The sequence below is a fragment of the Solanum tuberosum genome, unplaced genomic scaffold (genome assembly GCF_000226075.1).
Source record: "Solanum tuberosum cultivar DM 1-3 516 R44 unplaced genomic scaffold, SolTub_3.0 scf00157, whole genome shotgun sequence".
In the NCBI taxonomy this organism is placed as follows: Eukaryota; Viridiplantae; Streptophyta; class Magnoliopsida; order Solanales; family Solanaceae; genus Solanum; species Solanum tuberosum.
In genome coordinates this window covers 774,916-799,034 of record NW_006239084.1, presented here as the reverse complement: position 1 = coordinate 799,034, position 24,119 = coordinate 774,916, and the positions used below count along the sequence as shown (strand labels likewise).

Sequence of the window (24,119 nt, the reverse complement as noted above, 5' to 3'; positions counted from 1 at the left end):
GAACACTGAATGTTGACCACAGTCATATCTTAACCTAAATTCACATGATCTTCCAACTCAAGGGCTCAAATCTACAAAACAACTCCAAATTAGAAAATACACCATTGTGAGACCAAATTCAGTATTTCAGAGCTGATGTAACTAATGAAATTCCATTCCAAGACTCAAAACTCTAATTGTTAAAAAAACCACTCTTAACAACTTTAAACCTTTTAAAACTCAAAACTTCCAAAAATCAAAACTTTTCAATCAAATTATAAAACAACTTCACAAACGGATCAAAAATGACTCAAGACAACTATCAGAAGGGATAAAATAGTAATTTTATGAAAAAATTCTAAAAATGACACTCCATGTCATTACATTATACACCACTAAAAATCATGTTCATCCTAGAACATAAAGTAAAATAAAGTACTTGAAACTTCAAAAAATTGAGGATATCTAGCACGCAGGTCGAACTCCGTATCCCAAGTCACCTCACAAACTGAACGGTGCTTCCATTGCACCTTCACTAAATAAATCTCCTTGGTCCTAAACTTTTGAAAATGCCTATCCAAGAGAGTTATAGGCTCCTCCTCGAATGGAAAGTTTGGACCCATCATGCACATACTTCTGAAGAAAATAGACATGTAAAATAGGATGCACAATTAAAAAGCTAGGTGACAAGGCTAACTTTGTCACAACCCAAAGCATACCCTAGGCGTGACATGGTGTATAAGACCCCTAGAGGCCCTACACAAGCCACTTATCATACATCATACAAGATAATAGAAACAAAGGATTTTAAAAGTAGCATTTTTATATAAAAGAGTTTCACGACAAGTAGCAGAAGTCTAATAATTGTGTCAATAAGCCATCTTATACATCATAAGAAAATTAATTGGGACGTAACCCATACATCACATAAAAAGTCTAAAAAATGAAAATGACATGAAGTTATAAAAGTGACATCGTCTTCGAATGTATGAGGACATGCCAAGTCTTCAAATCTCTAATGCAATCAACTTGCCACGATCGGTAGGAGAAGAGTCGTCAAGCCCTACATTAGTGAAACAATGTAGGCACAAGTATGCATTAGTATATGGAATGTACTAAGTATAAAGGGAATGCAATAAAACACGAGAAGTGATCATAAGGGGACATAATCCAAAACATGAAATGCATGACCAAGTTAAAACATAGTAAAATCATTTAAGAAGATTCATAAATCATGAACATGGTCAATACATCTTTAAATCATAAAGGAAGCTTCATAAAACATTATTAATTAATTTAGTTTATTTTGTGGGAAGTTTACCATTAACCGACATATAAACCATGCGAGCTATAACATGGAATCCAGTGTATGCCCCACACCGTAAAGGGGTGTCCTCACTTGACAAGGTAAGGATCTGACGCTAAAGTAGATCCACTAGCTAATGTCTATCTAAGACAACCATCCTATGGTGACACATAATTATGGGACATGGGTATTCGCCGCTAGTCCACTCGGTGCTAAGCATAAATTTCACGGAATAGTCATTAATCTTATTCATTTTACAATCTATGGTAAAGTACAATTAAGATACTAATCCAAGCTAGAAGTATCATATGATATCTCCTTAGACCATGCGTGAGAAAATCTTTCACCATCCATGATCTTTTCATAATAGCTTTTCAAGGCTCATAGTCATTAACTTCATGCTAGAAATGGAAATAGTTTTGAAAGTGTGATCTATAATCATTGATGGCATATCCGGATACCATAATAATCAAGACCTAATTTAGAAAAAAATAACCCGAAAAACATTGAGGGCAAATCTAGATGTCATTCATGTCATGTGGCCAAGCTTCATAGAACATATAGATACCTTCATCTACAAGCTTACATACGTAATAGACATTGATTTCATAAAAATATATTCATAGATTCTTGATTTGGGCAATAATCAACGAACCCAATATATGACTAGTAGGTGTTTCTACGGACTGTGCATGCTAACCGTAGAAACCAAACTCAAGATTAAAATTTCACCAAGTTTGGGGGTCACCTACGAGACCTACCTACGACTAGTCAAAGGAACGACAGACCATCCTGTTGAACCATCAAAAGGGTACTGAGACTTGTTTTTGAAAAATTGATTTCCCCTACCTACAATTGCCACATACGGCCCGTAGAAGCTTCTACAGTTTGTAGATGGGGTCCGTAGATACAAACTTCAGCCTAAAAGTTTACTTTTTTCCTTTCAGAACCTGAGGTGTTACAATATCTCTCCCTTGGGAACATTCATCCTCGAATGGGACTCAAACAAGCATGGATAGAGTGGGAGAGAAACGGACAACCCAAGATGAATGTAATTTCATCAAAATGCACACATCGAAGGAAGAATATCAACTTCAAGCTAAAACATACTTCTAAAACATATTTTATCAAACATATTTGCAAATCATATACAAATGCACATCATCATGAAGCAAGCAGTCAAGCTAAATCATATCTTTGAAAAATCAAGTTTTTCATGAGCATGCATGCATGAGGAAACATAAGAATGACTAAAACACAAGAATCCTAAAGAGGGAACCATGAGGGGCTAATCCCTCAAGCTAGACCAGAAGATACAAGGAAAAAGATAAGGATACTAAGACGACATATCAGCTCCGGCCTTTCACATACCAAACCATAGCAAAGAACCCTTCCAACAACTTAAATAGTTCTACACACACCCAACATGAAGCACACTATCACCCCATTGGGAACAAACCTCTCTAGTCTTTTCGAATCCATCTCCCTCAACCCAAGCATAGCACCGAAGTCTTAACAATTACGAACCCATTGTTACATACAAGTAAATGCTTAAGGAATTTCCACCAAGATTTCAAGGTCAACTTTAAACACAATTACCACACATGGAGTCTTACCATAGTCAATGAAACATTCAATATCAAGCAATGAATAACCACAAGCTAAAAGACCATAACTTATAAATTACCACATCCGGGAACCCTCGTGATATTGTCGAGTTTGAAGAGCATAAACCTATTCTATTTCTGACCACCACTAGGACCTGAAGAAGGGTAGGATTGAGCCCATCAACGATTATCTCCCTCATTTTTAGCAACCGTAGGACAATCCCTTATCTCATGATCCATTTTCCATAACCAAAACATGCATTAGAATTGGCTAGACACTCACATCTATGTAATTTTCCTCACTCTCGACACTTGGATCCCATTTTCTCACTAAAACTATTACCTTGAGAACGATTAACTCCACCGAACCTTGAATGTGAGAAATTACTATTATCCCTTTTTTGCCCTCTTTGAATATCTATTGTTATCCTTAAGCTTCTCATCTTCTATTTGTTGTGCATGAACTATCAAACAGGAGACATCCATCTCCTTAACAAGCATAGCGGTTAGGCATTCTTTGACCACCAAGTCGGAAGCACCCGACACTAACTTACTCATCATTGCCCTTGGATTAGCATCTTTAGTTGGAGCATATTTGGCCAATTGCATGAATTTCAAAGCATACTCTTTCACACTCATATTCCCTTGATGGAGGTTAATGAACTCAAGTACCTTTGCCTCCCTCATCTCAAAGGGAAAGAATCTATCAAGAAAAGCAACCTTAAATTTCTCCCAATCAATAGAACCCGCATTTATTGCCCTTTCTTCCTTTCATTGGTTAAACCAAACTTGAGCAACACCCTTGAGTTGATAAGCGGTCAATTTTGCCTTTTCTAGCGAATTGATACCCATGATTCCCACTATCTTATAAACCTCATCAATGAACTCTTAAGGATTTTCCTCAACTTTAGCCATGAAATTTCGGAGGATATAATCTAGTAAAGTCCCTCACCCTTGTTGGCGTCGTACCCACTCTTGTGTTCACGGGAGCCACAACCTCTCTATTTGCTTGAGTCGTCATAGCTTAGACCAATGTATGAAATGTGGCTTAAAACTCATCGTTACTCACTTTCTCGGTCAAAGTATCAATCGGAACTTGGGGAACCTCGGGCTTCACATTTTTACGAACATTCCTTCTCACGAGATTCCTTCGTAGAGGTATATTCTGAAAAGCATAAACATGGGTTAGGAGAGGAGGACCTTTATAGAGGTAAACTCTATGGCACAACTTTATAGTAATGAAAGAAGTGAAGTTTCTTATCTTATAGCCTCTTATTCATAAATGTGGCACGCTTCACACTCATTAGCAAGACTCTACTCGATGTGGCTTATGAGATATCCTAGGACCTTTCTAAACCTTGTGCTCTGAATATTAAGTTTGTCACGACCCAAAGTACATCCTAGACATGACATGGCGTATAAGACCCCGAGAGGCCCTACACAAGCCTTACATCATACAAAATAATATAAACAAAAGCATTTAAAAATAGCATTTCATATAAAAGAGTTTGACGAAAAGTAGTGGAAGTCTAACAATTGTCTCAACAAGCCATCTAATAGATCATAAGGAAAGTGATTGGGATGTAACCCATACATCACATACAAAGTCTGAAAAATGGAAACAACATAAAGCTATAAAAGTGACATTTTCCTCAAATGTATGAGGACTTACCAAGTCTTTAAATCTCTAATGCAATTAACTAGCCACGAATAGAAGGAGAAGAGTCGACAAGCCCTACATCAGTGAAACAATGTAGGCACAAGTATGCATTCGTATATGGAATGTACTAAGTATGAGGGGAATGCAATAAAATATGAGACGTTATCATAATGGGATATAATTCAAAACATGAAATTCATGACCAAGTTAAAATATAGTAAAATCATTTAAGAAGATTCATAAATCATGAACATGGTCAAAGCATCTTTAAATCATAAAGGGAGATTCATCAAACATTAGCAATTAATTTAGGTTGTTTTGTGGGAAGTTTACCATTAATCGACATATTGACCATGCAAGCTATAATATGGAATCCAGTGTCAGCCCCATACCAAAAAGGGTGTCCTCACTTGCCAAGGTAAGGATCTGATGCTAAATTAGATCCACTAGCTAATGTTTATCTATGACAATAATCCTATGGTGGCACATAGTTATGGGGCATTGGTATTCCCTGCTAGTCCACTCAGTGCGAAGCATAAATCCCATGAAATAGTCATTAATATTATTCATTTTATTATCCATGAAAAAGTACAATTAAGATACTAATCCAAGATAGAAGCATCATAGGATAGCTCATTAGACTAGTCATGAGAAAACCTTTCACCATCCAAGATCTTTTCATAATAGCTTTTTAAATCTCATAGTCATTAATTTTATGCTAGAAATGTCCTACTATTAATGAGAATAGTTTTGAAAGTGTGATCTATAATTGTTGATGGCATATCCGGATACCATACTACTCAAGACTTAATTTAGGAAAATTAGCCCAGAAAGCATTGAGGGCAAATCTAGATGGCATTCATGTCATGTGGTCAAGCTTCATAGAACATATAGATACCTTCATCTATAAGCTTACATAAGTCATACACATACATTTCATGAAAACATGCATGATTTCATAAAAATATATTCATAGATTCAAGCTTCTTCATAAATTCATGTAAAATAAGATTCATAGTTAAATTCACAGATCAATGCATGGGTTCACATGGAATTAGTTGAAAATCATGTAATTAGGTCCAAATCATCAAAATAAAATCATAATAAAGAAATTGAATCCATACAAATCAAACCCATGAGGAATTGAATAAAAACTTGATTAATTTTGGGAAATTTAATTGGAAATTTGAAGGAACTTTGGGGACTCAATGGGTGATTGGAACTCATTGATGAACTCCTTACATACCTTGATTAAATCTCTAATCATTGATGAAGAAAAGAGACTTGAACTTGAAGAACCCTAGCATCTTCTTCCTTGATCAAGAGAGAGGATTTTTGAAGAGACTTTAGAAATTTGAGAGAATGAATAAGTTGGGGGAAATTTATAAGGGTAAAAAGTATTTATAACGCTTAGATTTAGGGGTAAAAAGACTTAGTATAAGGTTAAAACAATTAGGGAAAAGACCCAAAAGCCCCTTTAAAAAAACTGTCGACCACCATCTACGGTTGGACTTACGGTCCGTAGGTCCTTCTACGGGCCGTACTGGTCAACCGTGGAAAGTGATCAGAGACTCTAGATTTGGCCAATGATCGACGGAACCCATGTACGGCTCATAGGTCTTTCTACGGACCGTACATGCTAACCATAGAAACCAACTTTAAGATTTAAAATTTCACTAACTTTGGGGGTCACCTACGAGACCTACCTACGACTCGTTAAAGGAACAACGGCCCGTCCTGTTGAACCTTCAAAACTGTACTGGACTTTTTTTTGAAAAACTTATTTCCCCTACCTATGCCTACCACCTACATAGAAGCTTCTAAGGTCCGTAGATGGGATCCGTAGAAACAGACTTCAGCCAAAAAGTTTATTTTCTTCCTTTCCAAATCTGAGGTGTTACAAACTTATAGGTTACCTCTCCAATCCACCTCAAAATCTCAAAATGGCCAATGAATTTGCTAATTTTTTCCGTCTTTCAAAATCTCATCACACCTTTCATGGGTGACACTCTGATCCAAATATGATCACCCTCCATCAACTCCAGATCTTGAACCCTTTTATCTGCGTAATTCTTTTATCGACTCTATATTATCAACAACTACTACACTTAATCAAACGGACCTGCTCCATAGAATATCTAAGAAAGTTTGTATCTAATAAATCCATCTCATCTGTATAAAACCAAACTATCAGAGATCTACACATTATCCCATTCAACACCTCAAATGGGGCCATCTGGTTATTGGAATGGCAGATATTGTTGTAGGCAAACTATGCTAAGGGACGGTAATAATCCCAACAAGCACCAAAGTCAATCACGCATATTCAAATCGTGTCTTCTAACACTTGAATCGTCCACTCAGAGGGTAAAAGGTTGTACTCATGTTCAGCCAAGTACCCAAACCATGTTGTAAGGACAGTGAGAAGTGAACAATGAACCTCGATCGGAGACAATAGAAATAGACACTTCATGTAGCCAGTCTATCTAACTAATGTAGAGTCAAGCTAACTTCTCTGTCGTTTACTAAACTGGGATAAAATGGGCGGACTTGGACAACCTATCAAAAACCACCCAAATAGAATCATAAACACCCACATTGGTAGGCAATCCCACAACATCATGGTGATACATTCCCATTTCCAAGTAGGAATGGGTAATCCTTTGAGAGACACCTCTAGGCCGTTGATGCTCTCAGTTGACTTGTTGGCAAGTCAAACACCTAGACACAAACTCATAAATGTCCTTCTTCATAATGCATCGCCAGTAATGTTGACTCATTGTTTTCATCTAGGCATCTCCCCGATGAATAGAATAACTAGAACAATATGTCTCTTTCAAGATCAATATGACCAACTCACCCACTCAATACTCTATCAGAATCAAGTATTTCCTTATTTGCTTCATCTTCAACACCTTGTCTCGAATAATACATAGCTTCTAATTATCAAACAGTCGCTCTCGAATCTTTGCAACCAAAAAAGAATAAGCTCAACGAAGTCAATAACACTACTCCCCTCTAAAATCTACAATTGTCTAGTATCTGAACATGTTTATCCAATAGTCTCTCCTCAACACAAATCGCGGCAAGACTCCCTATGCTAGAAGTCTTCCCACTCAAAGCATCGACAACCACATTGGCTTCTTTGGATGATATAGAATAGTTATGTCATAGTCCTTCAGAAACTCGATTCATATACATTGCCTTAAGTTCAGATCCCTCTGACTAAAGCTATAGTGAAGACTCTGATAATCGATGCAGATCTCATAATGCACCCCATACAAATAGTGATGTCCTAAATTAAGCGCAAAGACCACACATCCGCCAACTCCAAATCATTAATAAAGTAGTTTTTCTCAAGGGTATTCAACTTTATATAAGCAAAAGTGATCACGTTATCCTTCTACGTCAGATTGCCACCCAAACCAACCCCTGAAGCATCATAATATACATAAAAGTCCACACCCTTCCCGGAAAGAGTCAACACAGGCACCAAAGTCAACAAGTCTTGAGCTTTTAGAAGCTCTCCTCATACTCATCAGACCACTAAAACCCTCACTATACTGAGTCAATCTAGTCAATGAGGCCACAATGGTAGAGAAACCCTACACAAACCGTCTATAGGAACTTGTCAATCCCAAAAGAATCTAAATCTCGATAGGAGAACTAGGTCTCGTCCGGCCTCTAACAGTCTAAACCTTGGACAGATCCATCCTAATACCCTCCTGGGACACCATATGTTCCAAGAATGCCACGAAATCAAGCCAGAACTCACACTTCGAGAGTTTTACGTTTAATTTTTCTTCCTTCTATCTCTGAAGAACTATCCTCAAGTGTCGAGCATGACCTCCTCAACCTAGGAGTATACCAAAACGCCATCAATGAAGACAATCACAAAATAATTCAAGTATTGCTGAAACACCCCATTCATCAACTCAATAAATGTTACAGGGGTATTAGTCAACCCAAAGGACATCACCGATAACTCATAATGGATATATCGAGTCCAAAAAATTGTTTAAAGACATTTGATGCCCTAATCCACAACTAATGATAACCGGACCTCAAATCTGTCTTAGAGAACAACGATGCCCCCAAAGATGATCAAACAAATCATTAATACGTAGGAAAGGATATTTTTTCTTCATCATCATCTTTTTCAACTGTCTATAGTCAATATACACCCGCATAGTCCCATCATTCTTCTTCATAAATAAGAAGGGTGCACCCCAAGTGACACATTAGGGCAAATAAACCCTTTACTCAACAAATTCTACTATTGATCATCAACTAATTTAACTCTGATAGGGACATATGATAGCGAGAAGTAGAAATGGGCTTCATACCTGACTCTTATTTAATAGAAAAATCAATATTCCTACCGAGAGGAACACCAGAAAAATCAGTAGGGAATACATCTGGAAAATCATGAGCCACACGAATGGTCTCAATAGGAGGTGACTCAACACTAGTGTCCCGGATGAAGGTTAGGTAAGAGATAAACCCTCTACCTACCAATCTCTGAGCACATAGGAACAAAATGACCTTATTAGGGTAAGAACCACTAGCACCCTTTCACTCAACCTTTAGAACACAAAACATCGCTAAGGTCACAGTCTTAGAATTACAATCAATAATAACATGATAAGAAGAGAGTCAATCCATACCCAATATAACATTGAAGGCTATCATACCTGGAATAATCAGGTCTACCCAAGTGTCATACCTCTCCAAAGAAATAAGACAAGAATGATACACTTGATCCACCACTAAGGGCTCATACATGGATGTAGTAACACAAATAGGTACAAACATGCACACATTAAATCATACCCAATAGCAAAGTAGGTAGACATATCAAATGCACATTGATGATAAATTGGGATGATACTTGTGTTAACTTCATCAAAAGCCTTAAGCTCGGGTCTCCCAAAAAATGCATAACACTAACCCTCTCTGCCACCTCCAACCTAAGTGGTACCTCTACCCCCACTCTGTTATGATATAATACCATTACTAGAAGTCCGATAACATTTGCCTGACTGAACTCTGCCCCGACCCCTATTCGGAGGTGCTGGTCCTCTAGCGAGAGTAGAATAAGTAGATTGGGACCCTATTTGAGTCTACATAAGGCCTGCCATAACAAGTGATCAGAGTCCCCACAACCATAACAAGATCTTGGAGTGGAGGACTACTGTGAGGGACCAAATGAACAACTATAACTGCCTCATCTCGCAAATCTCTGATATGAAATATATGAACTTTGACCTGCACTATAAGACCCATGAGGTGTCTGACCACTCTTGAAGGTCAGCATATCAGCATGAATTGGTCCTCAACGTTGAAAAGAACCACTTCCTCTATATGACCCCCATACTTTCATATGAGGCACCAGAAAATTGATTGGATGTATAGGTCCTCTTAGAGTCACCAAACACACACACTTTCTCTCTCTATAAACTCTACATCTTTAGCAACACTCATACTAGACTTGAAAGATGCCACCTCACAGGCTGATCTAAACACGTCTAGGAGGATGGAATAAGTCAACCCTCTCACTAATCAGTGGGTCCTCTCAACCTCATCAAGAATAATGGCTAGAACATGTCTAGATAACTAATAGAGTCAAGTCTCATACTCGGTAACCATAAGGCTAATCGGCCTCAGACTCTTAAATCTCAATCGACCCTCCTTTCTTACGCTCTAAAGTACAAATCGATCATAAAAGACAATGACAAATATCTCCAAGGTCCAATTGTCAAAGACCCCGAATAGACCTTATACCACTCTCTTATTGCCCCACGTAACTAGAGTGTAGCAGACCAGACTCCATGCGACTCATCTAACCCCATAGTCTCTAAAAACACTCTGCAAATGGTCAAAAGCTCATGAGTGTCCTCGCTCTTTCCACCCTGAAACTGGGGTGGATCTATCTTCCTTAACCTCTAGTTACTATATTGCTCATCTTTTATCAAAACCACTAAGGGAGCACCGTTGACCCCAAATATTGATAGAGGAACAACCTCCACAACAGGACCTATGCTTGGCCGCCCCACCGAATCCTAAACCACTGGAATTTTCACTACTCTTGGGTCTTACTTTGCACTCTAGTATGTGAGCCTTGTGGTGTGCTTGTTGCAACACCACTTTGATTAAAACTCTCAAGTACACCCAATATTCTCAATAGCATCTTTTCGCACCAGCACTTTAAGTAAAACTCTCAAGTACACCCAATATTCGCAATAATGTATCATGAATCAATGGTGCACCTGCATACTCTAGAATAACTTGGTCATGTACCACATCAATTTCTAGCTCGGGAGAGACATCCCTACCACGGTCTCTTACCAGTGCCACTCCACGGGCATGACCTCTAGCTAGTGCTACTGCACGGGCACGAAACTTGAGCTCTACCCCTACCCCTACCCCTACCCCTAGCTAGGATCTCAACTCGTGGATTGCCTCCAATCCACTACTACTAATAGAATACCTAGTTCTCACCATCTTCCAAAAGAACACGCTACAACTCAGTACAAGAAAAAGGAAGTTTCCAAACAACCTTCATAGCTTCTCGAATATAAGTACAGTCGTATTTGTACCGATCCTTGAGACTCTACTAAAATTGGCTTGTATACACATGAGACCTACAAACCTAGGGCTCTGATACCATTTGTCACGACCCAAAAATGACCCTAATGACACTTGTCTCATCCCACCAAGATAGGTTAGTGTAAACCCAAATTTAACAAATCAATACAAAAGTAAAATAAAAAGAAAGTCTAACACAATTTAATAATGCGGATAACATAACCAAACTTAATTAAACCCCCACAAGCCTCTAATATATTACAACATATTTGAAAGAAAATACAAGTCTTAATGTCATTGTTTCTAGAATAGAACAACATCATAATAAAGGAGTAAGAGGTGTTCGCTAAACAGATATGTAGCTACCTCAGTAAACCTCCACAATAAGCCTCTAATGTAGAAGAGAAGAAGGAGAATCACAATGATCTGGACTGGTAAGCTACACAAGTGAAGAAGAAAAGGAATTAGTACCAAGAAACACGGTACTTAGCAAGCAAGACACTAACTCAAGGTAAAATAATATAGAATACATGAACCACTCCAATCAAACCTCCAACACTACAAACTTCACAGAATCAGCTCAACCTAACAGTTGACACTTCATATAGCACAAAGCATGAATAACAAACACTTCAACGTTACAAGTCATCAATACAAGGTATCATATTAACTAATCACAAGTTTCACAACAGACACCCATAAGTCACAAATGTTAATAATGTGTAATGCAATAAAATGAAATGTCAAATATATTGATGCATGTTGTCCTACGAGACACATCCACTGAATATCAGGACGGAATCCATGGGGGACGCACAAGGTCCATGTACTTATTGAAACCATTTCTCATCGACATAATCATCAATCATCGGAAGCATTTTCCATCGGCATCACTGGAACCATTTCTCATCGGTTTAACATCACAATAGATCTCATCACAATATTTTAGAACCAATACAAATAGGAATTTTCACACAAATAATGAGGAAATGGCAATTCCATATCAATACACAGTCCATGTCAATACATCAATGATACAACACCAATAATAAGTCAATATTATCCCTAAAATCATCCACAACACATCCATTACAATAAAAAGAGCTTTTAGTGGCAATAAATATATACATTAACAAAGAGTGATAAAACATTTACTAACATTAGTTCATTGACGTAGGATTTAGTGTCGCTATAGGCTTTAGGGACACTTAAAAAGAGTGTTAAATGTCGCTAAAAATATATTTTTAGCGACAATTAAGCTAATGCCATTAATTAATTATTGATAAAGATCATTTTTGATGTAGTGATCACACATCAATATACTATCAAGTTGCATTTTTATAACCCTTGTTTTATCATTAGAATCATTCCCTAAGTCATGTAACCACAAATATCAAACCTTTTATCGAATCTCGTTACTCCCCAACATACACAAGAAGAAAATACGAGATTTTATAAACTTAACAAAGTTTAAGAAATCCACTTGTCTCAAATAAACAATCAATCATTTATTGCCCGTCAACGTGGACCTTATAAGCAAATGTGGAGGTCGACATTCAGTAACTCTCCACAAATGCGGCCCTTCCATACGAATGTGGTCTACCTCCTGACCCTCTATGAACGCGGCCCAAACCCCGTGAACACGAAGGTCACCAAACACCAGGAACAACACAAACACATCACGACACAAAAATTCACTGAATGGACCCTCGGGATTCATTCAGAATCCCATACACACAAACCAAATATGTTACCCAACTGAATTTTATATACCAGACTCAATGGATCATAGAAACATGAATCCAAGGTCTCCTTGATCCAAAATTCGTTAAAATTGAAATAAATTAACTTAATGATTAAAAATACCAAACTACCCTTGGAACCTTTTGAGAAATTAACTAAGACCTCACCGAGGTTTAAAATCCTCCCCTGAATTTAATGAAACTGTCAGAATTCTGATCCGAGCATCTGAACTCTAAATATTAACCAAAGTCAATTATTGGCCTCAATTCACATAATCTTCCAACTCAAGGGCTCAAATCCACGAAACAACTTCAAATCATAAAACAATAACACTCCTAGACCAAATTCCACATTCTTGAATTGATGAAACTCACGGGATTCTATTACTAGAATCAAAACTCTGATTGTTAACAAAACCCACTTTTAAAAACTTTAAATCTATTAAAACTCAAAACTTCCAAAAATAAAACATTTCAATCAGATTATAAATCCAACTTTACAAACTGATAAAAAATGTTTCGAGGAAATTATCAAGAGGGTTAAATGGTAATTTTATAAAAATTTCCAAAAATGACCTTTCGAAACATTACAGAGTCTAGATTTAGATATTGCTACAGTTGGAAACGTCATACCTTTCTAAGGAACTCTATCTCTCTCGCCAATAAAGTGTAAGTAAATTATCTTGATGGCAACTTTACTTTGTCCAATAAGTTGAGTTTTTTCTAGTAAGCTTCTTAACTATCTAAGATGTTTGTTGTGGTAGTCTAGATGATATGATTTGATGGTTCTTGATGTAAAATATATGAATCCATCATATTCAATGCTTATCATCTTTATGAGTTGAGTCCCAACAAGTCTTTGTCATTGTTTCCTTGTTTATATTAGTTCTTGACCAAATATAGTTTTTGCAATAGGTTTACCGACCTAATCTGTCGTTATTCAAAAGGCACCTCGTGAAGAGTCTAAGAACTGTTTAGAATACATTGCCAATTTAAATTCGGGGTGACACGACAAAATTTTGAAATTTAAAATTTTACCCGAGTTGATGCCATCCCACCATAGAGGGAATATTCCTGCTATGGGGACACCGCTATGGCGGCATGTCAGATGCTATAAAGGGGCAAAAGCTCAAAAAAATAAATTATTTTATTTTTCCTCCTCCTCTTCAGAATTAAAACAAACTAGGGTTACTCCTAAAAACCTCCAAAATTTTCTCCAAGTTTGGGGACAATGGAGAGGAGGGATCCCAACGCAAGGTAGGTCAAACCCGTGAATTTCTGGTTTACGTTCGTAAGGATTCACCCCCATAGAGTCAGAAGTTCGTGTTCAGAGTTAATCAATAATTGTTTGGTATCCAAGTAGGCTAGGGTTTTAAGAAGAGCAATTAGATATATATTATTTACATCATATCTTGTAGATTATCGAAGATTGCATGTATAGGCCTACGGGCACAGAGTTTGGATGGTTGAATAAGGGGTTAGTTTGGCATAGGCTAATAATGAGCTAGATTAGCTAATATTGAACTTGTGAATGATTGTTGGGTGTTATCCTTAAGGAAAGTGAGTTATGGGTAATCGGGTTCCAAGCTGGATATTCTCCAAAAAGAGTTACCCAGGAGTTGGTGATGGTTGTTGTTTTCCAAGTTTATGTATGTATGCATGTTTAGGAATGTGATAAAACTAAACTGAACAATAAATCGAACCAAAAAAAATATTATTGGGTTAACGGGTTTTTAATGGTTTTATAAAAATAAACTTATTGGGTTATCAGTTTTTAGTATTGGGTTATTGGGTAAACCGATAATCCATTAAGATGATAGTAATTTACTACTATACCCTTCATAAATATTAAATATTAATAATTTAATAGAACTAGACGCTATATAAGTACTCTACACTACAGTCTACACACTTCACAAGTCACAATACTTCTACTTCACATATGAAATTCCATATTTTGGTTGTAACATGTAATTGTAGCCTTCGTACTAATCTACTCTTATTGATGCAACTTCTTATTATATTTCTTGTTTCACTATATCAAAGCATTTACATCTGATTTGCTTATGTCACTGTATTGCGCCAAACTGTTGGAGAAGTGAGAAATCATATATTTATTTTATGAGCATTTTCATATTGGGTAAACCGAAAACCGAACTGTTAATAACCGAAAATCAAATTGTTAATAACCAAAACACTGAAAACTAATAAAGAATATCTTATTAGTTTGTTAATGGTTTAGCATATTCAAAACCTAAACCGATAAACCTAATCGATAATACATAAAACCAAACCAAACCGACCAATGCACACCCATATGCATGTTAACTCTCTCTATAGTGAAACCTATACAATGCATGTTGGGAAAAACATAAGGGTTGAATGTGAAATAATGAACTATTGACAATCTCATGCAATGAAGGTGTTTGTTTATTTGTATTTATAAGTGTGTTTGTATTTCATTGTGATTTTGATTACACTTATGTGACTAACAATGGCTCAGGTACCACGTTTGGTATGGGATATCTTTTAGTTGGTGCGGGTACCACGTCTGGTATATATTATTGGTTGAATCGGATACTACACATGTTACAAGATGTCATATGGTTGTCTTGGGTACCACACGAGTACAAATTACCACGCCTGGTCTGCTAAATTGATTATTTATGTGTGGGTTCCATGAATGAACCAAACATACTTATGTACAATATGATTCTAACATGTTGGTCCATGAGTGGTTGGAATTTGTGTTTAATTGCTTATATGGTTCTTATGTAGACCGGGATTGCATGTTAAATATTCTAGATGATGTCTTAGGTATCCTTGGTGGTTTGAGTTACTTGAAAGGTGTAATTAATCAGGTATAGCTTGTTGTAATGTCGTTAATAACATATTTGTGAATGTTAAGTTTGAATGTTGACTGGGAGTTTCACTTATTCACTAGCTTACACGATATTGTTGGTCTGGATGGTATGGGACATATCTTATCAGGGGATTTGAGTCAAAATGATTTAGTAAGAGTCTTGCAGGTGGTTTACTAAATTGGTCAATGGTCAGGGTGTTGGCAAGAGAGCTTGAGGGAGAGTAGTAGACTAGTTAATAGAGTTAGTAGTGGTCTTGTATTCGAGAAATCTATATGTGGTAATGGACTAGATGGCGGAGTTGCAGCAGAAGGAGGTGAGGTGACTTGAGATAGAGTGTATGATTTCCAAGGTAATACTGCTTGTAGTAAGAGTGGTGACTGAGTGGATCGGGGTCCTAATATTATCTATGAGTTCATGTTTCTTTGATTATTTACATGATATTATGTGGTGGATTCGAGTCAACTGATAACGCTTACCAGTACATGTTCTTTGTACTGATACTACTCTTGTTATGCCACTTGGCATAGTCTGGTTGTAGGATCTGTGATATTTCTTAGGTAAAGATGAAGATGATCTCCAACACCTTCTACCTTTCTTTCTTTATGGTGGGAGTTGTGTCTTATTATTTGAATATTGTAATTTCTTAGAAGTTCTTGTACCTTCTAAGACTAGTTTCTAGGGAAGGGTTCTATGTAATTCTTTACAATAGTACTTTATTTTAATCAAGTTGGATATGTCTATATTAAATAAGGTGTTAACTTATATTTTATTCACTTCCGCATTTAATATCATGGGTTGAGAGTAAGGGTTCTCTTATCTAAATATTATAGTATGTGCTCGCACGACGTGGTGGGTTGGATCATGAGAATAGGCCTCAATAAGTTTGAGGATCATAGAAGGAATCAAAAATAGTTGAGCCCAATAAGCTTGAATTCCAAACATAATAGATTGAACTGGTTAGGCTTTACCTTGTCACGACCCGAGACTATTCCTTAGTCGCAATATGGTGCTTAGAGTCATAAGTAATCCCAAGCTAACTCATGATCTGACATGAAACTACAATTAACATAATTAACATTTGAAGATAACTGAATGCAGAAGCTAAAACTTAAACAATTGAGTAGTCTAAAATATAAAGCTAAATACTCAAAGAGAGTTCATATGAAAACAACACAAAGTTGATATGTTTATATGACTATCTATCTGAAAGCCTCTACTAAGATAAGTTGCTAAGACAAACCCCCAGCTAATTCTAACTGTCTGAAACTAAATAGTAAATAATTGAAATAAATATAAAAGTTGACCTAGAAATATGAGGACTCACCAAATGTGTTGCTGAACTGATCAGAAGTTGTACTAACCGCAGACTAAATGTTGAATGTTGAACGACCGAACTTATATTATTAAAAACTATAGCGTGAAGAGTATGTTGCCAGTACTTTGAATGTACTAAGTATGTGAGACATGCATCACAAGTATACTAAACTGAACCTAATAAATTTGAAAGACTGGAATGATGTACATGAATTGATGTGATGACAAAGTAATACAACATTTAACTGATAATTACTAAACTGAAATAACTGAATAAGTGGTCATGCAATATCTGTGAACGAGACTAAATTGTAGGATATACTAAAATCGACATATAATCATGTGAGCTAGACATAGAGTTTGATGCATAATTTTGATTGGAAAAGGTCTAATATACCTTGTTAGAGTATAAAGGTTGATCTCATCTAGTGTGGTACCATTAAGCTGATAATAGTGCCTACAAGGGCTACAGATACCTATGGTAGCACGTAGATCTGGAACTTAAGAAATGATACTAAAGGTCTCAGGCGAACGCTGACCGTGAGCCTTCCTCACTAAAATACACTCTATGTTAAGTAACTCTTCCAACTGAATGTATGCTAAAAAGATCTGGTAATACTAATAATAATGAAAATACTTAATAGCTCATGAATATTGAATGCACGATACTAAAATAGTAAACATTTTATCTAAAAGTATCTTATACATATAATGCTGAAAATATTGAATATGGACTAATCATGAAAACTCTTACATGCTAACTGAAACATGAAAATTCAAGACACGTTGTAATCTGAGGATTCGTAAAAATATAATTTAGCAAAACATACTGAGATTCATGGAATAATCACATAATATTGATAGGCTTGTAACGAGTAGAAACTGAATTACGTGGAAACAAAAATCATGAAAACATAAGAACCCTAGGATTCCACAAAATCAGTTATTTGGGATATAGAGCTTTTCTTAGGATTCAATGGATAAAAGGATACCCATTGATGAAATCTCATATACCTGAAATCAAAGGCCTAACTTGATTTCTTGAACTGAAATTTGAAGATGAAGAACCCTAGTTCTTGCTTGAGATGAGTTAAGACGTATTGATTTTAATTTCTGCGTGTTAGGCGTGAATGGGGAGGTTTTAGCCAACTAAATTCCCATTAATCCCACTTAGTATAGTCCAAATTTGCATAGTATAGAAATTAAAAGAATAGAAAAATACCAAAACAACCCTGAATAAAAAAAGTTGTCAAAGGGTCATCTATTGTTCATGGATTGATCTACGAACGTAGATCGGCCCTTTCGTAGAAAGGTTCTAAATTCTTCTGAGTTTCTTAAGTTTCAACTAGGAGATTCATTTACGGTCAATAGTTTCATCTACAATCCGTAAATGTAAGTAGTAAGAATCAGGCTAAAGTTTTGAGTTTCAAGACTTTGATCCACAACACCATCCACGAGTCATAAAAGCTTTTTTGGTTGCAAACCTTACTCGTAAAACTCAGGCTAATTTCCCTACTTCTGAAGTTGATCTTTGAGCCTCCTCTACGACATGTGGTTGTATCTATTGTTTGTAGATGCTACTCGTAAATCTGAAAAAATCATGTGGTTGTATCTATTGTTTGTAGACACTACAACATGTAGTTTTTTAACTTAGCCTCTGACATCTTTGCTTTTCAGCTTTTGGTGTGCACATCTAGACACTTAAACTTATATAAAGTTGAAGTAGACGCATATCTTCTATATATACATGGAATAATATGACTCCTATATGACATAATACAAACCAGTTCGAGTGTATCTCACGTGAATTTTCATGTAAGTTGCAAGTGATATTAAAACAATTAAATCAAAAGAAACATTAAATTTTGAAAACGAAAATAAAAATAGGGATTAAATGGGGAGGGGCAAAACAGGGCTAAGGATTTCATTTGTGTTTCTCTTTGAATAAAAACTTTCAGACCTCACTTTTGATATTACATTAAATTTGTTGTTGTTGGATCGCTATCCTACTTCTATGTTTGCAAATCTATGTTTCATTTACATTAAATTTGTTCATTATGATTATTTTATCTTCAACTCGAAATAAAGTATTTGAAGTTGAATAACTTATTTGAAGAGTATTTCTAAGTCATTAAAAATGTGTTTTTCTTCTTGCTCAAGTACAAGTGTAGTAGAGCCCCCCACCCTCCAACAAACCATCACTATAAGTTGCATGTAAAAGGTGATCAGTGCAAGAATATACAGTTTTTTTCTAATGTCAAATATATGCCAACACAATGCAACTCTTGATGTATAGTCTGTTTGGCCAAGTTTCTTTTTACTTCTTTTCATGATGTAGAAGAATGCAAGAGAGATTAATAGTGCATGTGATAAGCAGAAAATGGTGATTTCATTAATCGAAACAAACACAACTTGCAATATTGTTTTCCCAAAGATTCAAACAGAACATTGAAAGATAAAAACCTTCCATTCAAAGGGCATTAGAGGAAGGAATTGCATTCAGAAAGAAAAAAAGAAAAAATTCAAAAACAGCAGACTCTCCTTCATAGTGTGTTCCATCTTCTTGGTGATCCCTTTACATTTTCAACTATTCATCAATGGCCAGTGGAACTTTCTCAGCCTGAAATACACAATCAACAAATATTCAGATTAGCAGCAGAGTGACAAACTTTATAAACAAGCTCAATTAAATACAGAAGTGACACTTACAGATTTCTTAAACATGAGTTCATAGAACATTTCGAGATAACGCTTCTTTGCACTAGCAACTTTGTCATTTTTGGTTGCGAACTTCCAGAATCCGTAAATTCCTGATAGTGTCATCACTTTCTGTGAATAAATTTGCCATGTATACCTAACAAAAGTAGAAAGTTAAAAAGTGTTAGTTTTAATTTGCTCAGAAGTTAAAAACTCTGGTTGTGATGATTAAATGAAAAATCATTACTTCTCGATGATACGTTGTAGGCCTCCCTTGGATATGTTGTCCCAATAACTTGGATCTTCTTTGGATTTCTCAAAGAACTTGACCAAAAGATCAGTAGCCTTGTCGCCCTGATTAGGGTCAATGTGGAATCCAGATTTTCCGTGTACTATAATCTCAAATGGTCCACCATTGCAAGTAGCAAATGTGGGCAAGCCACAAGTCATGGACTCAACAACTGTCAAACCGAAAGCCTCATAGAAGGCTGGCTGAACGAAAGCACCCCTTGTGTCTGCAATGTAACGGTAAAGCTCTCCGTTCCTCACACGATTCATCTGGGAAGAAATCCACCTGAATTGGCCATTCAGGTTGTAGGTTTCAATAAGGTCATACATTTTCTTCATCTCTGCTTGCTCTTCCAAATCCTTGGATTCTTTCCTTCTGTCTCCACCAACAACCACAAGGTTAGCAAGCTCCCTCAGCCTTGCATTCTTGGCATACCATTCCACGAGCCCTGTCAGATTCTTCACACGGTCTAGCCTTGCCATGGTGAAGAGGATTGGTTTGTTACGGTCCTTCAACACACATCTGTTTATGTCAATATGAAAAAAGGATTAATTAATCTATTCAGAAAAGAAGTTGAAATGAAAAGCAAATGAAGGAGACTAACAGGTGTTCCTTATTCTCAACAGGACTGTAGAGAAGTTCTTCAATTTCAGGGTGGAACTTGGTTAGCCTTTTCTCCTTTTCAGTGTAAGGGAAGTAGATTGACATATCAGCACCAGGGGAGACAATGTTGAACTTTGGATCAAATGAATCGATTCCATGGACTACTCGGTACAATCCAGGCATGGTAAAAGCAGTGTGGCTCTCATACTGCCCTACAGTATTCTTACTGCAAATCAAGAATTTTGAATATTAGCAGGATAGTAAAATAATGAAACAGGACTTGAGATCAGCATTTTCAAGTCCATTTGTTTTTTTACCTTCCAGCAATTTCTTGGAAAGTGCTGGTGATGATGAAATCAGTGTGATTCATGGCATAAAGATCAGCAGTGAACTGACTTGAGAAATGATACTTGTCATCGAATTTCTTCCAGTATAGGTCAGAGTTTGGATACTTGGTTTTCTCCAAGGCATGAGCAATAGTGCATTGAGTTGCCCCAAATTTCTTAGCCAACAAGGAGGCAGCAAGGTTACCCTCACTATAGTTTCCAATGATCAAGTCTGGTTTAGCTTGCAATTCTTTGACAAGTTCTTCCGCGACATCCTGATGATTAATTTAAAATGTATCTTAGTCAGCAAACACTTTCTAATCTTAAATGAGAAGTTTCATTGTTTTATGCTCAACCTCAGTGAAAGTTTCCATGTATGGCCAGACTTCGAATCTTGAGATCCATTTGCGCAACATTCCCTTCTCAGTTCTAAATGGAACACGAATTATATGAGAATGCTCTGCCCCATATACTTTCTCCATACGCTCACCACAAGTGGTTCCTACTGCATCAGGCAGCAGCCTGGTTACCTGACATGAAAACAACAAAAATGATCAATTCAAGAAAGTAAGAAATTGGAAAATCACTTTCATTTTGAGGTAAATCAAATGTGGAACAAAGGATACATACAACAAGGATGCGAGGGATGATATCATCAAGTCCTTGAAGCTTCAAACGGAGAAGCATCTCAGTCTCCATGGCTGGAACTTGATCAAGAATGTAAACAACCTATTCAAGAATGTTGATTCAGATGGTATGAAGAACTTGATCAAGAAAGAAAATTTCTTGATTTTGCAGTATAAAACACTGAAAAAGGTAGATAATTTTCAATGGACACAAACCTGGCCACCAGTGTCAGGATAACCGAGAACGTTTTCTTGGGCGAAATAACCATGTGGGGTGAGAATGACAACATTGAAAACTAGTGGTATTCTTCCAAGGAAGTTTTCCAAAGAAGATGCATTAGGAGCCTCAAGGAGGTGCAACAGATGACTGATGGTTTCTTGCACGCGTTCAGCAGTGTTTCCCCATCCTCTTTCCAACCCAATCTCTTCAAACTTGGATTCAAAATTGGAGTACGGAGTTTCTGAACTCAGGGTGCAAAGATATTCCTCTGCTTTTTTCAGGACAAATTGGAAACTTTCCAGGCTTTGGATGCTTTCTTTCACCATCAGTGACTGTTCAAATTGACATAGTTAGAAAAATACACAAAAACAATAGCCTACATTGTTTATTAGTTCACTTTACTACCTTTCCTTTGTAGTTATGTTGTCTGAGAAAGTCAAGGAGGCACTTAGCAATCTCCTTGTCATGGAACATTGTCGAAGCAATGTGGCGATTAAGAAACTCCAGACCATTACCAATGGAATCCGAAAGTGTCTTTGTAGGAGTTACAGTAGTAAATGGCTCAAAATCCATTTCCAAGATGTTTCCACTGGTAACATAAATGAGACACAAAACAGTAAGACTCAAACAAGAAAAAGAAAAAAAAACTCTCAATTTTTCTTCAAATTCATGACTAAAATTACCTTTCATCGACAACGTCCTCTTTCAATTGAAGGTACTCAGGGATGGTCAATTCAGCCACTTTCTGTTGCTTAAGATTCAGTGACAAGTACTCCCAAACACCGGGCCTTGGACGTACAGCTAATGCAAGTTGTGGTGGTACAATAATAGCTTCCTGGCTGCAACTGAGTACTTCCACAAGTGCACTGTTACCAACATTTACTCCATTCTTCTTACTATTCACAGAAATCAAATGGTTCAAGAGATCAAGTGGTTTCATGACCCCTTTCCCTTCACTTTCAATCCTGTGACAAAATAACATAATTAGCGACAAACAAATTCTATAGCTAAACAACATAATCCACGGATTAAGCTATTCAATGACAAAGTTCGTATCTAACTCCAGTTTTTTAGTGGTGTAATGTACCTTGACTTGAGTGCCGAAATTTCATCTGGACGGGACAAAATGGCTTCCTCCAAACGTTCCTTAATACTAAGACCACTAGCAGCCATTTTTTTCCTTTGAAACTGAACTTTGTTCTGTTCAAGTAAACAAAGAAAGAACGGATTAAACGTTTGATGTGAATTACCATATGAATTAGGCCAAATTTATAAGGATTATGTAACTAATATGTTTTAACTGTAGATGCACCAAAAGTAAAAAAAAAGAAAAGGAAAAAGGTGAGATTATTTGAATGATGAGAGATCTCAACTTGCACTAATTAAAATAATTTTCTAAGCAAGCTAGCTATTGTTATTGATTGGTGGAGCACCAAAAAGATGTAACACAACCACCAAACTTTAGTTGTAAGATTAATGATGAAATTAGACACTAATTATAAATCTACATCAACTAAAGAAAAAAAAAATAAATGAATAAGTTGCATGAAAAAGGTTATAGAGCTGGTGAAATTTGACCTTAGTCACACAAATATTGAGAAAATGACTAAATAAATGCAACATTATAATGATAATGAAAAAAAAAAACAGAGGACCTATTTAATTTGTAGAAGGAATTAAAACTTGATAGTAAAGAGCAAATGTAGTGGTGGGGATGGGTGAAATTTATAGAGAAGCACGGCAATAAAAAAAATTAGGGGTAATATTTATTGTCGTACAAAATATTTAACAGTAATCGAGTTAGACATTACATTTAGAGTCATTAAAGCGTATATATAGTGATGGTTAAAAATGTTCATATTTATTATTGTTGCTAAATATAATATAGCGACAATTATATTATTATCGTTAAATAATTTCTAATTCTGAAACAATTGATGGTAAGTGTAATAAATATATTGTTTGACTACTACAACCAAAAAGGAATTGCATGTCCCTTTTTCATTTCAAGATATTATATTTTCCAAATGGACTAATTCTTATCCACCAAGAAAGCATCTTGTAACTATTTATGATTTTTAATTTGCTAAATCTTCTATTTTAAGAGCTAATAATATTGTTTGCTTTCAATTATTATGAATACAAAAGGCGGTGGCCCTTTTACTTTTTGTGTCTTTTACCTCTAACTATAGCCATAAGGGAAAAATGGAATAGTGAAAAGGATAATAATAGTAAATTAAAGAGAAAAAAGAATTAATGTATGGCTAAAAAATAGGAGGACGTAATTTTGATCATGCA

At 36.2% G+C, this 24,119-nt stretch overlaps 1 protein-coding gene across 1 annotated transcript; it reads right to left on the bottom strand.

The window, feature by feature from the left end:
• Nucleotides 1–19,429: 19,429 nt before the first annotated feature.
• LOC102586510 (sucrose synthase-like) lies at nt 19,430–23,071 on the bottom strand. Its single transcript, XM_006353705.2, has 11 exons — nt 22,909–23,071; nt 22,505–22,786; nt 22,227–22,410; nt 21,818–22,153; nt 21,606–21,704; nt 21,332–21,505; nt 20,967–21,250; nt 20,651–20,875; nt 20,005–20,568; nt 19,770–19,914; nt 19,430–19,680 (listed from the first exon to the last, which is right to left on the bottom strand). Exons 1-11 carry the CDS (start codon nt 22,992–22,994, stop codon nt 19,648–19,650), a joined length of 2,412 nt encoding a protein of 803 aa, XP_006353767.1. The 5' UTR covers nt 22,995–23,071; the 3' UTR covers nt 19,430–19,647.
• Between the last annotated feature and the right edge of the window lie 1,048 nt (nt 23,072–24,119).

Bases quoted from the DNA above. Each gene is read 5' to 3' on its own strand.
- LOC102586510 (XM_006353705.2), bottom strand. From the start codon at position 22,994: ATGGCTGCTAGTGGTCTTAGTATTAAGGAACGTTTGGAGGAAGCCATT. The intron at 21,251-21,331 runs GTTGAGCATAAA...ATTAATCATCAG, and splicing joins ACATGGAAACTTTCACTGAG to GATGTCGCGGAAGAACTTGT. The intron at 20,569-20,650 runs GTTAGTCTCCTT...TGACATAAACAG, and splicing joins GTTGAGAATAAGGAACACCT to ATGTGTGTTGAAGGACCGTA.